The sequence below is a fragment of the Gobio gobio genome (genome assembly GCF_949357685.1).
Source record: "Gobio gobio genome assembly, chromosome: 3".
NCBI classification, from domain to species: domain Eukaryota; kingdom Metazoa; phylum Chordata; class Actinopteri; order Cypriniformes; family Gobionidae; genus Gobio; species Gobio gobio.
In genome coordinates, this window is record NC_137099.1 from 21843584 (window position 1) to 21859919 (window position 16336).

Genomic DNA, 16336 nt, shown 5'->3' on the forward strand with positions numbered 1-16336 from the left:
GGCACCCTGACCGGTCTGCAGCTATGTAGCCCCATACGCAACAAACTGCAATGCACTGTGTATTCTGACACCTTTCTATCAGAACCAGCAGTAACTTTCTTATAGCAATTTGATCTACAGTAGCTCGTCTGTTTGATCGGACCACACGGGCCAGCCATGACCCTGTCGCCGGATCACCATTGTTCCTTCCTTGGACCACTTTTGATAGATACTGACCACTGCAGATCGGGAACAACCCACAAGAGCTGCAGTTTTGGAGATGCTTTGACCCAGTCGTCTAGCCATCACCATTTGGCCCTTGTCAAACTCACTCAAATCCTTACATTTTTCCTGCTTCTAACACATCAACTTTGAGGACAAAATGTTCACTTGCTCCCTAGTAATATATCCCACCCACTAACAGGAGCATATAATATATTAGGGATGGGCGTACTGATACAGAAGTATCGATATGTCACTACTGAAATATCAATACTGATGTAAGTATTTAAATTATCGATACTCAAATAAAAAATATTGATACTAAGGTATGTTGTTTTTTAAAAGTGATTTTGTTTATTTAACAAGAAATTTAGGGCCAGATTTACTAACAACTTGTGCCAGCGCAAACCCTCTACTGTCAGGATTTACTAGAGTCACGCAGTGAGAAATTAGCACTGAAAAGACATGGACAGAGTTATTTTTGCAGCCGACCTTATTACATATGTATTTATAGAAGTTTACCTTTGAGACAAAATTTATGGGAGGAGAGTAAATTAATCATGCAAGGTGATTTCCTAATGTTTGCGCACAGCAATTTACGCGCAGAACTTTCCACTCCCATCTGCACTTTTTTGGAATTGCACACTCATGCTAATTTGCCCTGTTTAATAAATCTGGCCCTTAATGCGTACAACATTGAACTGGACAAATATCCTATGTTAGCGCATAATTGTGTAGTAGAAGAACTATTTTCTTGCTCATCTGAACACACCCAAATGCTGCAAGACAGAACCAATCAATCACAGAGAGCGTTCGCTCACTGCTGATGCTGCATTCAAACAGGGCTGCGTTTCCCAAAAAGTATCACAAGAAACCATTAATGCTTTTGGGAAACACAGCCCAGAACAATGCTTACCAGATAACAAAAACATAATATATTATTTCACAAACAAATTGAAATTGTAGCCTACATAGTGTTTGCCATTGCATTTATTTTAAATTGAACGTTAAAAGTTCATATTGATCATGTTCTATCATCATATACAGGGAGTGCAGAATTATTAGGCAAATGAGTATTTTGACCACATCATCCTCGTTATGCATGTTGTCTTACTCCAAGCTGTATAGGCTGGAAAGCCTACTACCAATTAAGCATATTAGGTGATGTGCATCTCTGTAATGAGAAGGGGTGTGGTCTAATGACATGAACACCCTATATCAGGTGTGCATAATTATTAGGCAACTTCCTTTCCTTTGGCAAAATGGGTCAAAAGAAGGACTTTACAGGCTCAGAAAAGTAAAAAATAGTGAGATATATTGCAGAGGGATGCAGCAGTCTTAAAATAGCCAAGCTTCTGAAGCGTGATCATCGAACAATCAAGCGTTTCATTCAAAATAGTCAACAGGGTCGCAAGAAGCGTGTGGAAAAACCAAGGCGCAAAATAACTGCCCGTGAAATGAGAAAAGTTGGCACTGATTCGCCTACTTTTCCCTGCAGACCTTCAACCCTACATGGACACATATCCCTGGTATTACAAAGTGGACCAGAGAACTGGACATCATTGCATTGTTGGGTGAAGGGGGATGAAATAAAAACAAGGGAAGGAAAGCCAGATAGGAAACAGAGGCACTGATGGAAAATGGAAAGCAAGTTTTCAGCGCAGTCTCCATGACAACCCCCCCTGTTGTGAACTGTGGGCGGGCTATTATGGGTTATATTTTCTTGAATGAGTTTCCCTCAGGAACAGTGGAACATCAAACGCTGAGCGGAAAATTTGCGAAGAGGAACAGCAGCATGTCCAATTAAACACACTCGCCTCGTTCAGGGAACTTTTTCGGCACCAGTGCTTCCACGCCTGTTAAAATGGGCTCAATTGCCCACTTATAAACCCACAGAAACAGGCACAGACAGCCAGATGGACACAGACGCCTGTAGATGGATACACATACATACACTCAATGAGGCAGCCGCCCACATAGATGCAATGCAGGAAGCTGAAGGACAAACAAAAAATACACAGCGTGTCTGTAACTTTAAGCATATCATCTGCTGTTGCGTGCACACGCATGACAGTGTCCTCTAATTCACTTCCAAGTTTTGACTCGCTGAACTGCGCATGATAAATCCTTCAGTATCCGCTTGGTTGGGAGGAGGACAAACAAAGAAGGATGAAAGAAAGGTGATAAAAGAAGAAAAATGAGGCTGAGAGAGAGGAGTGCTCATTGAAGATAAAAACAAAGACTTTGCCAGCATATCTTTTACACTAATTGAGTGAGTGTGTAACTATTCTCAATGTGCGTGTGCTCACCATGGTGTAGTTGTGTGCCACCTTATGGAGGTCCAGGCAGCCCTGAGCATCTGCAAAGGAGCGAATGCCCAGACAGTTGGAGGGATGGAGTTGTTTCATTAGATAACTGCAACAGGCCTGAACCACCGCAGACAGCTGCAGAAGACAGGAAGCCGACAACAAACTCTCTATAGTGTCCTCTCTCAACTCCAAACGCCCTGTAGAAAGAAAAACTGAGATTAGGTGTGAAATTTCTGAAAAAAAAGTGCTTATTGATTTATTTATGGATTTAGTAAATACACTACCATTAATTTTTTTTATTTAATACTTTTATTTAGCAAAGACACATACATTTGATCAAAAGAGACACTAAAGATATTTATTATGTTCCAAAAAAATGATATTCAAAATAAATGCTCGTTTTGAACATTGATGATAAGAAATGTTTCTTGAGCACCAAATAGAATGATTTCTGAAGGATCAATTGACACTGAAGACTGGAGTAATAACGCTGAAAATTCAGCTTTTTAAAATACATCAAAATAGAAAACAGTTATTTTAAATTGTAATGATATGTCACAGTATTAATATTTTGTACTGTCATTTTCATCAAATAAATGCAGTCTTCGTGAGCATAAAAATCTTACAGACCCCATCTTTTTAACAAGTGGTGTATCAGCTAATATTGGAAATGTTATTTTGTACAAAAACAAAACAGAAAATAAAATGTAACATTTTTATAAAATCAGCCATAATAATCAAAATAATTTTGTTATAAGTTTGCTTATCTGTATCAGTGCATCTTTGGTATGTGTGCATGTGTATATATCTAACCAAATATCTCTCCCAGATAAACACATACCTGTGTAAGCATACTGTACTAAGACCCATAATGCATCTGGGTCCACACCCTCCATTTTGATCTCCTCTTGCTTTGCCTCTCGGACATCACTGGTGAACATGGCCGCAAAGTAATCGGACACTGATGAGAGAACCAGTCTAAGAGAGAAAGATAGAGAGAGAAACTGAGATGATACAATATCTCAGTGCCCACCTGTTTTTACATGCTCTCATTTTTTCACAACATGCAGTACGTCTCCAACACGTGGCTCGCGAGCTACCAGTAGCTCGTGCCCTGATTGGTGGGAGCTTGCCAAGACGTACTTTTCATCAGAGTAAGCTAATATAAGCTGCGTCCCAAGTCAGAGGCTGCATCCTTCGAAGGCCACATTCAAAGGCCGATTATGTCGCAGCGGCACTACAAAGGCTGTCCCAATCCAAATGTTCCCTGGCAATGAAGGTTACAACAGATGGATCCTTCGCAGCCTAGCCTACCACAGAATTCATTTAACTTACTCTTAAAGTATCTAATGATACGTAAAAAACTAAAAAGTGATTCAAATGTTGATTTTACTTAGATGCAATTTTATATTGTTAATACTCTTTATTATATACAGAAATGGACCACGGTGAACATATATAGACAGGTTGTGAACCATGTTTTGTTTTTCGGAGAATTGAATATAACTTTCAAAAAAGTTCAGTACAAACACTACTGTCACTGGTCAACGGCAGCTGTCACAGTTGCTAGTTGACAAGAACAATCCACCGTAGGCTAGACTGTCCCATTTAACAATGATCGGTCAGATCATCGCGGCCTTCGAGGGCGTGGCTTTTGAAGTCTGCGTCCTTCGAAGGATGCAGCCTCTAAATTGGGACACAGCTATAGACATGTCCCATCCCTTCATCCCAATAAAAACCAACAATAAAAAAAACTATCATGACGAAGTTTCATTCAAGTACTTCATCATGCCTATACAGCTACAAGGAAGTATTAGCAAGGAAACCTGTGTTTGCCTAATTTGAGGCACTAGCAGTAAAGGCTTGTTATACCTGGAGCCTCTTGGAACAAGTATTATTGTTTCATATTTTAACTATCATTAATATCGTATTTGATTATTGGGATCTGAAAAACTCGCTGTAAATACTGTCCAGCATTAAGCAAATTTAGCAACGGTCTCACGTATGCAGGCACAGCATGAAGTGTAGGTTTAATTTGGGTGAAAACATGATGGAAGGCAGAGTGCTGAGAGAAATTATATGAAAGAATGTATGAATTGATTAATTATATGAATGTATCTCTCTAAGGGGGAGATGACTGTCCTCAAAAAGCAAGATCTCGTGCTCGAGCGGCAGTACAGGCAGGTCTTGGAAATTAGATAAGGTTTGTCCAAGAAGTTGCTAGATTGTCACTAGCCGCTTTTTGGGAAAAAAGTCGCTAAAGGGGTCTGAAAAGAGTTGACAACACTGGGGTATGAATTAGCCACCTCGTAAAAAAGGTACGAATTTGTAAGATTTTTGCTAAATCGAACGTATTTGAGGAGTTGGTCAATTTGTATGCTTTCATAAGAATGACCTACCCCACACCCCGCCCCTAAAACCTAACCATCAAAGCAGTAAAGACAAATTGTACGAATTTATACGAGTGAAATCGTACCAATTAGTACGAATTGGCCACCTCGTACAAATACGTACGAATTGGTCATGAGATAGCGTTGCTATTTCTGCTGTTCCATAAGAGCCACCTGCCAGAGAGTGGATTTACATTACTGTTTTTTTTTTATTACAAAAATCTGTTTTGTTTTTGTTTTTTTACCTGTAGATGGAAAATTATCTAATGTGCATTCTAAAAATCTCAACACTTCGCATAATAATGTAGCCTATGTAGAATTGTTTATGAATTGTTTATGGAGCAGATTAAATGCCTATAATTTATCATTTTGAATCAGCCATTTCATACAAAATTAAAGGCTAAAATGTGAGGTTTATCATTAGTTCATACTTTATTTGAACATGCAGTACGTTTTAGTAGATAACATGTTATGTTGTAAGGCACCCATATGTTATTATTTTAATGTTTATTCAACCAAAAAATGCTTAGCGCTGCTAATCAGACAGTCCTGAACATTTCCAGCCAATTTGAATAATACCGCAATAACCGTGATAATTTTGGTCACTATAATCCATTTATACCATTTCATCTCTAGTTATGATGCACTATAAAAACAACTAAATTTATGTGTAGACAACTACAGTATAATATATATATATATATATATATAGTTATGATACATTATTTAAGAGATTTAAGTATTGTATAACACGAGAAGCTCTCAGCCACTTTCATTTTTAAAAAGTGGGTTGGAGACCCCTGGAATAGACACTTGTGTGCTGCACGTTAATGCATGATTTTAAAAAAAAGTTGGAAAAGAAAATAGACAGAACTGAGAAACGGGGAGAGAGTGTGAGAGAGAAAGATTACAGTAAGAGACAGGATTTGAGGATCTGTTAACTGAAGCATGGTAAAATGAGGATTTCCTATTCAAATCCAGCTCTGCAGACAAAGATATTCACATGCACACACACTCAGTCAAAGCTTGCGGCTTTAAATCTATTAGACTCATAGCCAAAATGCTAATTACTATATCAAAGAACTGGGAGTATGTGAGCGCTTTAACAGCTTGAAAGGAAGGCAAATTCTGTGAGGTTTGTTTTCGTTTGCTTTACGTATTAAGTTATCAAGCAATTTTATTGTTCTGCTTGCATGAATGCTGGTTGTGTTTAATAAAAACTATAGTAATAATAATAATAATAATAATAATAATAAACTCTAAACTAGTCCTTTACATTATATACGTCAAATCGGGTTACCAACTGACAACCACTCAACTTTATAAATGCAACACTCAACTAGAAATTAATTGAATAATTATCACAAAACACCATTGAAATAATCCCACAAAGTTATTCTGTCTTGACTGGTGACTGACAAGAATAAGATTCTAACCACATTACTACAATGTCAGGCTGAAATAAAAAGAAAAAAAATTGAGGAAAAAAAATAATAGTGTTTATCAGTGTTTATGCAGGAGTGAGAGAAATGTTGTTTGGTCATTGCTAAAGTACATTAAAGTGCCCCTATTATGGATTTTTGAAAATGTCCTTTCATTGATGTAAAATCGATGTCATCGTTACTGTCTTTACAGTGTGTACAATCACTGAGCTTTGGGAGGCCTCCGCACTTAGCTGAAGTTTATGGTAATGGACGTTTGTTTCCGACGTGCACTGTAAGCGGTAGACCAATCACAACAAACTGGGCCATCTGACCAATCAGAGTAGCTCTCGGAAAGAAAGGATTTAGAGAGACTGATTCATCCATCGAGTCGTTTGAGAATCATTGAACACTGTGGTGATGTGCAATGTATATTATGAGAAAATTAAACAGTTTTGTTTACCTTTGATGCATTTAAACCTATTGTTGGAGACCTCCAAAACAAAATTAGGAAACTTTAAAAAAGCGTAATAGGGGCACTTTAAACCACATTAAGAATTTAAGTGGTGTAATTCTTAAAGATTACTGTGAAAAATATTTGGTTTCATCAAACATTTTTGAAAAATGATCGGAGGGGTTACTGAATGTTATTACTAAGGAAGCTTGTTTCCATCACAGAAAAAAAAACATAAAAAGGGTAATTGCGACTTTTTTTCTCGCAATTCTGACTCAGAATATAAAGTTGCAATTGCGAGTTATAAAGTCAGAATTGAGTGATATAAAGTCGCAATTCTGACTTTATTACATGCAATTGCTAGATATAAAGTCAGAATTGTGAGATATAAACTCGCAATTCTAAGAAAAAAAGTTAGTTTTTTTCCCCTCAGAATTGGACTTTACAACTCACAATTCTGACTTCATATCACGCATTCTGACTTTATAACTCGCAATTCTGAGAAAAAAAGTCAGAATTACAAGATGTAAACTCACAATTGTGCGATTAAAAAGTCACAATTATCTTTTAAAATATTCTGTGGTGGAAACAAGCTTCCATATATTACTAAGTTACCAGCATTTAAAAATAACATTTTCACTTTGGAGCGGAAAGGGTTTTTGTTCCCGATTTCAAATGTTTTGTCAAAAATGTTATTTGTGAAAATGTATAATTGCATTAGAAATATTCATTATTTTACTAATTTCCTTTCTAATTAAAATTAATTAAATAAGCCATCATCATGTTGTAATATCCCAAAAAGGCCCTGCCCCCAACCCAATCTCATGAGAAAATGTAACTACCGTACTTTACAAGAAGGCGATTTTGTATAAATTTGTACATTTCAGTTTGTATGGAAACATGCAATGTTTATAAAAAACATGATGGTCCACCCCTAAACCTAATATTCAATGAGGCATAAGCAGATTGTACTAAAAACGTATGAATGAGATGATACAAATTCATATGAATTAGGGCTGCATGATTTTGAAGAAAAATTTGAAATGTAGGAAACTCATTAAATAATGTGATATTTGATATTAAAAATTGTCATTTTAATGTCTAGTCATTTAAGTCTAAGTTTAAGGTTTTAACATCAATGTAAACCCCCCTGACGTTAAAACCTTAAACTTAGACTTTATGTAATTTTTTGAAGTATTAAAGTCAAGCAGTTATCACAAGCCGTTGCTATATGCATACTGCGATATGTACATTCGCACGTTCACACTTCAACTTGCTCCTTTAAGTGAGTATATGCAAACATAGACATATGAAAAAATATGATGCCGGTAATGGTAAATACTCATGCAAGAATTATGATGAAAGAGAAGTAATGAGGGGAGAGAAGAAAAGAGAAAGAAAGGGAACACAAATGAGTGAAGCAGGGAGTGAAAGTACATTAGAGCCTGTGAGACTCATTTAGCAGCGGGAGTAACACTCAGCATTTGCCCTCCGCTACTCTCTCTCTTCCTGTTCTTTCATTACGGAGCTGACTGCTTTTAACCCTTTCACTTTACACACAATAATCTAGCATTTCTCTGCTGTTTTTACTTATATTAAAGTGTCACTGAATAACTGATTCAGCTTTTGTGTATGCTCTTTCTCATAGCAGCCTGAAAGTCTGTGTGCTAAAGCAAGATTTTAGGCAAGCATTTTAGGTTGCAGATGGCGTTCTAGTTAGAACAGTACAAAGGCTATGCACTATACAGTGCATGTGTGTGCATTTGTGCATCATTATAAATAAAACACCAGCAAAATCTTCCAGCTGCCTGAGGCAGCCTTGCAATCAGCAGAACTATGCCATCAACAAACATGTGGAAGCAACACAAATAAGGGGGTAAAATAATAGAGGAGAGGAGAGGATAAATGGATCAGAGAAGAATAGAATGATTGGATGCCAAGGTGCTGCTATTTATGGGTGATTCTTCAATTAGAGGAATTATTCTGTCCCTTACTATGATTAAGTAGGGCTGTCAAAGTTAACTTGTTAGCACATGTGATTAATACATTTTTAAAACTACAGTATTAATGAATTTAATCAATTTGACAATATAATGGCAACATTTTGTTTTGTGTGTTCAGGTCGGAACTGATAGTGTCCCAATAGTGAAGCATGCATTTATCAGTAAATAATAGAAACAGACCATCTTTATGGGTAATTTATTTATAAATCAAAAACAAAATGGGACGCTCAACAAAGGTAAAGTAATTTGCATTCTTTGTATAGTGGAATTTAGGGTGTGTTCACACTTAGCATGTTTGGTTAGATTCAAATGAACCCTGGTGCGATTGCTCTGTTAGTGCGGTTCACTTGAACATGTGCGAACGCTGCCATTTGAACCCTGGTGCGCACCAAACAAGCGGACGAGACTGCTGAAAAGATAGGTCTCAGTCCGCTTCCAAACGAACTCTGGTGCAGTTCCAATGGCATATGAACGCAAAACGGACCAAAGACATGTAAAGATGAGACCCTAAAAAGGACAGAATGCTTATACATATTGTTTTTTTCTCAACATAGTTGTGAGTTTGCCCATCACAGTTCAGTACAGGCATCAGAACCGCATCTCCTCACAACAGATCTTTGTTTGTGTGTGTGACTGTGGGATTCTTGCCGCTGTTTTGACTCCTTTACACATTTTAGAAGTTCTTCACAAGTTCTTAGCTGGTCAAAATACTATCATATGCAGGCTACGCACAGACAACAAATGCATTTATCCCGGCACACAGCATTGTTTTGGATGTTTAGTAAGTTCCATCTCAAAATAGGCAATATGTCATAAAAGCCGTCCTATCAGATTGTGAACGTATGCCCTATGCCTTTAGGTTTGGTATCTTTTGGTTCGGTGATAAAAATGCCAATCTGAACGCTAATTGGACCAGGACTAAATGTTTTGGGGGTGTTTTGGTCCGGACCAAACGAACCAAGCAAATTGAACTACAAGTGTGAACAAACCCTTAATCATCAACAGTTTCTACGAGTGAAATACTGTTGTGCATAGAAACTTAAGTCTAAAACATTAAGCACATTTGCATTAAAATCTGTGATTGCATGTCCTGATGCATACTGAGAAATACAGAATCTGAAAAAAAAAAACTTTCTAGATGGACAGAGTACATTTTATCTTTAAACATTTTGTCTATATTACTTTTTCATAAATCTGCCAATCTGCAAATATGCCAGAGAATGTTTAAAGAACATGTAATTTACTGTAAGAATTGAATATCATGATGTTAGAGAAAGTTTATTGGGTGTCATTATCTAAAGCAGTGAGTTTTAATAACTTTAATTCAGAAACAATCCTATATTTTTTACAAGTTCAGAATTTAATGACAGCTAGCGAACTTGTTGTGTTAGTAAATATAACATTTTCACCTGAAAACTGAAGCATTTCACACATATCATTTATATACACTGTGTGCATTTTTGGGTGTGCATAATTTTTTGTATGGAGGACTGACCTTTGATGTACTTCATACACTTAAATGACATACTTGACAAAGACTGACAAAGAAAAAACTCTCTAAGCTGGATTTAGACCCTAAGAAACTAAGCTGGACAAAAAGCATTCGAAAAATGCAAAAACAGCATGAGTGGAAAGTGGGGAACGGCAGGGGAGAAGAATACAACAACTGTGTCTGAAACAGTCCATTTTATTTCACTTTGATAACAATTAACAGTATAAAATACTCACGTGCAACAAAAGAAAAATATATCTTGTAATATAACTTTTAAATCTATTGTTTACATATAAACGTTTTGTACGTTTCAAATACATTACACAAATACACACACAGATCATTTTTTTCAGTAACTGAATGCAAAAATAAATGTCATTTACATTTTACTCTGCACTGAAAATATACTGTATGTGAATGCAATTTAGCATTTTAATAACTTGAGAGACTTTTATTACACAACATTGATTAGCAAATATAAGTTTAATCAGTTAACACGCACACATACAGGTACACAGTAAGAATAGATGCCTGAGATCGCGTCTCAAAAGAGCCCCAGTCGACCTCTCCATTAATCTATAAACTTTCACATGATAAATGGATGTTGAATGTCTGTCTCTCTATCAGAATCACAGGGGAATCTCACTTGTCAAAGGCCACGCCTTCTCATGAAAAATATCAAGATCTGATGTGTGTGTTCAGTGCAGTTTATCTCTAAAACATGAATGTCACAACCACATGACATCCACTCAATATTGATTTCAAACCAAGAAGATGAAAATAGTCTAAAAAAGAACCCTTAAACTAAACATTTTCCCCTTAAAATAATATCATTGGTGTAAGATTTTAAAGGGGTCATGAACTGGCTTTTTAAAAAATTTTATACTGTTGTCTGAGGTCAACTTATGACGTTTGCGTGTTTTTTACATTCAAAAACATCATAATGAATAAGTAATAGGCTATTTTCTGCCTTGGTTTTGAGGCTCTCTGAAGAAACGGTCGGTTGTGATGGCCGTGCCGCACTGAAGACTTGGAAATAAACGACCATGGCTAGGATTGGATAAGATTTGCATATTTAATGAGCTTCAGCTCCTCTCAGTACATGTGGGAATTGTTTTGAAAGCGTGTGGGGAAACGCTCACAGGACTCGCAAAATATCTTTATCAAACAACAACAAAGATTCATCTCTCATCCATCTCTCAAAGCCCGTTGGGCTTTTAAAAAAGTCAAGTCCGAGCCCTGGCCCATAACGTTACAAGTCCGAGTATGATCACGAATTAAGCAATAACACTTCAAATAGAGGATTCTCCAGCCTGTGACCGCGTGCTAAGGTATGTAATCAATAGATATCAAACGATCTATAACAATGCAATACTAACACATGTTTTACTACATAAGTGTGTGTTGCACCATTCCTGTCGGATCCAATATAGAAGGCACAGCATTGTGTTTTAATCTCAATATGTCTGCAAATCCAGTCTCGGCCTGTATCTTGTTTACAATCGATTCCGCGGTGAAATGAAGCGAACAAACGCAATGTCTTACCCACCTGAGCTGGAACCGGCAAGTCTATTGCTCTGTAGCGTGACCCGTTTAGCTCCACGAGTCGGTGGGCGGGCTTGAGCCGGCGCTTCTGCATCCTATTACGTCAGTGGTCGACATATTCTGAGATCGATCATTTTCTGGACCTGGTGTCAATAAAAGCTTTTTTTTGACTAACAAGGACGTTTTCAGCTCTGAAACTTACAAGATATTCTTATATCACAATTAACTTTTATATATCAAAGGCTCAAGGGAAAGTTGATTTAAAAAAAAAGATTATGTATTAATTATGTAGTTATGTTTTATGTTAACCTTGACTAAAATTATAAATAGACCCTTTAAAGGGGTCCTATAATGCCCATTTTTACAAGATGTAAAATAAGTCTCTGATGTCCCCAGAGTGGGAAGTTTTAGCTCAAAATACTCCACAGATCATTTTTTATAGCATGTTAAAGGATTAGTTCACTTAAAAATTTTATTTCAACATTTCCTGATATTTTACTCACCCCCATCTCATCCAAGATGTTAATGTATTTCTTTCTTCAGTCGAAAAGAAATTAAGTTTTTGAGGAAAACATTCCAGGATTTTTCACCACATCATAGCTTCAATGGTTTTGAAAATGTTTTTTGTTTTTTTTCCATTTTGTATTTTGGTTTTCAATTTAGTTAGGTCATTTAAATTGGGCATAAATAGTGATTTCAAGTATAACTTTTTTTAGTTTTCATAGTACATTGTAATCATAAATTGTCCCATCTCTATAACAGACACTCCACATTACCAAAAGCCATACTTAAAATAATACCATCAAGGTTTTAAAAGTCCAAAGTTTTATTTGTCAAATTCAGAAACTGCAATACTTGCAGACAATGGAATGTGCTATAAATGTGCCACTGCAGCTACATTCACCAGTAAATTGTAACTACCATCACTCATCTCCAGCATCTCCAGGGCATTTATGATTCAGCAGCAGCATGAACTGGATCAACTCAGATCTTGTGTCAGAGGACCCACACTGGAGAAAAACTTGTCATTGGACTTACTAAAGTTTGTGCGGTTCAGTTTGAGGCCATTTGACTCAACTAAATAAGAATGTAATTTCATTTTTATTGTCTTAACAATGTTTCACAGAGAAGGCGCCACCATAATTTACTGCACACTGGTTTATTGTTTCTGCTCGTATTGTAGTGCAGATTTATAGGATTTGGTTGTATAATTTTGGTTGGGTTTTTTTTGTTACCTGTGTGCCGGTATTCTTCGGTCTCCGGCGAGTAGGACAACATCACAGAGTTTCCTGGTCCTCAGGTAGGCTTCCATGCGTCTGAAGGTGTGTTCAGCGTGACTGTGTGCCTGGAAATGTTCTTCTGACACACACGGCTCCATCGACGCACATGAGGACAAAGTCGCACTGCTGTTAGACGTCCTGAAAACACACATGCAGTGTGTTAGAAAATTCACATTGCAAATCACAGTCAATCAGAATCAGACTTAATGAAATAAAGAGTATGTGATTATTATAGTATTTGTTTATTCTTTTTTATAGTATTATTAATAAAAAAATTATCATATATTGTAAAGAAGGAATTCACTGAATTAAACATCTTGCTGACTGATTAATTCATAAAAGTACATAAAAGTATTTAAAATAATAACATTAATATATTAAAATGACACTTCACAGACAGCATTGCAGTACAGATTTGAGATATCTTATTTCGTCTTAGCAATTGAATGGTTTAATAGCACTTGAACAAATGATAGTGTGATAATGTATCGTAGTAACACGGCCAAAGGATGAAAGAAAAAAAAACGGATGCTACATTAACTAATATATATATATATATATATAAACGGAACAGTTCCAATAGGTGCTCGGGCCCTAAAAAAATTACAAGAAAAAGACAAAAGCGAAATTACTAAACAATAAACAAAAATTAACATGAAGGCAAAAAATATTCAAACAAAAGCTACTTATCAATAAAAGTATAATAAAACTAAAATAAAGCTGAAATAAGACTGATTCGAAATTAACCTGCTTAAAAAAAAAACTATTTAAACTGAAAATCTAAAATATTTATTGGTAATTGTTATAATTATTCATTTTTATTGTATAATTTTACAGCAGAAATATTATAATAATACAATATTATAATAATACATTTTAAATATTGTGTTGGACAATAGGGGGCCTTTGAGTTAAAAAGAGAACCACCACAAAAATATTTGGGGACCCCCAAGTACCAGCCTCCCTGCCAATCCAACCTCAATTTGAACACTAACATACGCTTAATTGGCATACAATATCAAAGAACAACACAACAGTAACAAATTCCATTTTACAACAAAAACATCTAAGTCATTTTAAATGGAGGCATAAGCTTTCCTTGAAAAATTAGTGCTACACACGCTTAAAATTACACACACATGCACACGATCAATGGATGGATAAATATGGAGGGCTTTAGAGAGCTGTTAGTAATTAGCTTTGATGATGAAGCTGGCCATGAAATACACAAAGCAATTTAGCCGGTTCCCAAACGGCTGTCGTCTCTACTGCCTCTCTTTATCACTCGCTTCCTGTCATTCTTGTCTCTCTCTCTCTCTCCCCATCTCTGCAGATTGCCTTGCAATACCCATTTCCCATGTTCACACTTATTTTCTCTCCTAATGGTGCTCTTGTGAACACATCTCTATAGTAGAATCTCTGTCCACATTTAAGGCCACTGAGCTTCAGACTCATCCAGGATCCTTGATAATTAATAGTTCTTGCTGTAGTTAATCACAATAGCCAGCAAGTGAGCCTGCGGAGAAGACGATAGTAAACTCTGCTCGTTCTTTTCAATGAATCACAAGTTAACAGGCTAGCATGCTCAAGCACTGAAATGCAAGTCATTTTCGGTCATATCCATTACTGAGAACCAGAAATTCAGGTTTGTGAGACTGTTATATCAGCTAAATCATTCTAATTCCCACAGTGTGTTTATATTACAAGTGAAATGAAGTTCAAGATACAAATCCAAAACAGACAAATATCGGTCCAGGGAAGAGCAGTGTGTCGCAGTGATGATCTCTGGGGTTTCAATGTGCACAACAAGCAGGGGATACAGGGCTCCAGAGTGCGACTAAATGGTCGCATTTTGCGACTAAAATTTGAGAGTGTGCGACTGAATTTTACATCCAGTCGCACATGTGCGACCAGTAAATTTGCCTGCTGTCATACTGGAGAAATTAAGAAAATACACTTACTAATTATAATTGATAGACGTTATGTCTGGCAAATTCTATCTTTGCCAGCCGTTTCTATATGAGATAATATTAAACCATTTGTCCGTGATGCATTTTTGCTCTTCGCAATCCAGAAGAGAGAGAAAGCGAGCGAGGAGCTACAGCGAACACACCACAGTCAGCTTAATGAGTGACGATGGCCAAGAGAACTACACTAAAGTTTAGTCTGCTTACTTTAGGGATGTGCTGTGATATTAATCTAATTTTATTTTCGATTTTGGCTTCCAAGAATTATAAAAAGATGATATATTCCTATAGCCGTGTTCGTCGAGCTCATCCTTCCCTTCACAGCCTTGCGCTGTCATTTCTCCTTAAACCTAAACTAAACGTCAGATTCAGTGATTGTTGTAAACTGCAGTCTCTACTGTTGCTAAACTGCGGGATGTGTTTGATAATAAAGAGCTATTAAATGCACAATAATCCGCGCAAGAGACGCTGTTTCCAACTTCAAGGCGGCTTATGTGTGTGTGCTGCGAAATGGACCGACTGGCACTTAATATTTTAGGCGTTGTGTGCGCGTCTAAACCATCAAATAAACAACAAATAGCCGGTGTCAAAATGACCGGATTGGAGAGTAGTTATTTTAACAGTTTATATCTTAAATGGGCGTAAATAGTTTGGAGAAATAGGAGAATATGATATTATTAGTTCTACATTCGATCGGTTTTAAAGGGGCAGCGTCTAATAAACCTGCTGACGATTGAGCCATTCATTCCAATCGAACAAAAGGCAAATAGAAAATATTCACATCTCTTGAATTAATAACTTTAGATTTTATAAGCATTAATCTATCAATTTATACAGTGAAAACTATGCAGTGTTATTTTACATTTCATTACTTTATTAGATTCTTTGTAGGTTTGTTCTTTACTGTAATAATGTTAGCAGACCTTCCGAATGCCTGCACACTGGTCCATTTACAAATAGATGCGGTTTGCGGTTTCTTTTGCTATAGATATTTTACTTTTCAGATTATAAAGCCATGTTAATTATGTTTTTAATGTTTCGTTTTTTTTTAAATACAAAAAATGTATAAAGTATAATAAAAAGAACCGTTAAGAATACTGTTAAAGTACCGGGTCGATAAGCAGTATGGGTAAGAGTAGTAATACCATTAAAACCTTAACGATACCGACTCCTATTAGTAATACAGTGGACATTAGTAGATTTGGTTAGCATGTTGATTTACGGTGTGCGCCCCTAAAATTTCTGGTTGTGCCCCTAAAATTTTCAATTGGGGG

The 16336-nt window shown here is 36.4% G+C and overlaps 1 protein-coding gene across 2 annotated transcripts in view; it reads right to left on the reverse strand.

Moving 5' to 3' along the window:
• klhl5 (kelch-like family member 5) overlaps positions 1-16336 on the reverse strand; it is an 84921-nt gene that overhangs the window by 19987 nt on the left and 48598 nt on the right. For both annotated transcript variants that reach the window (XM_079811571.1, XM_079811570.1), the window contains exons 2-4: positions 13051-13233; positions 3352-3488; positions 2511-2707 (exon numbers count right to left, since the gene is read on the reverse strand). In XM_079811571.1, coding sequence (XP_079667697.1) covers positions 2511-2707; positions 3352-3488; positions 13051-13193 — 477 coding nt within the window. In that variant the 5' untranslated portion in view covers positions 13194-13233. The remainder of the gene's footprint in view (positions 1-2510; positions 2708-3351; positions 3489-13050; positions 13234-16336) is intronic.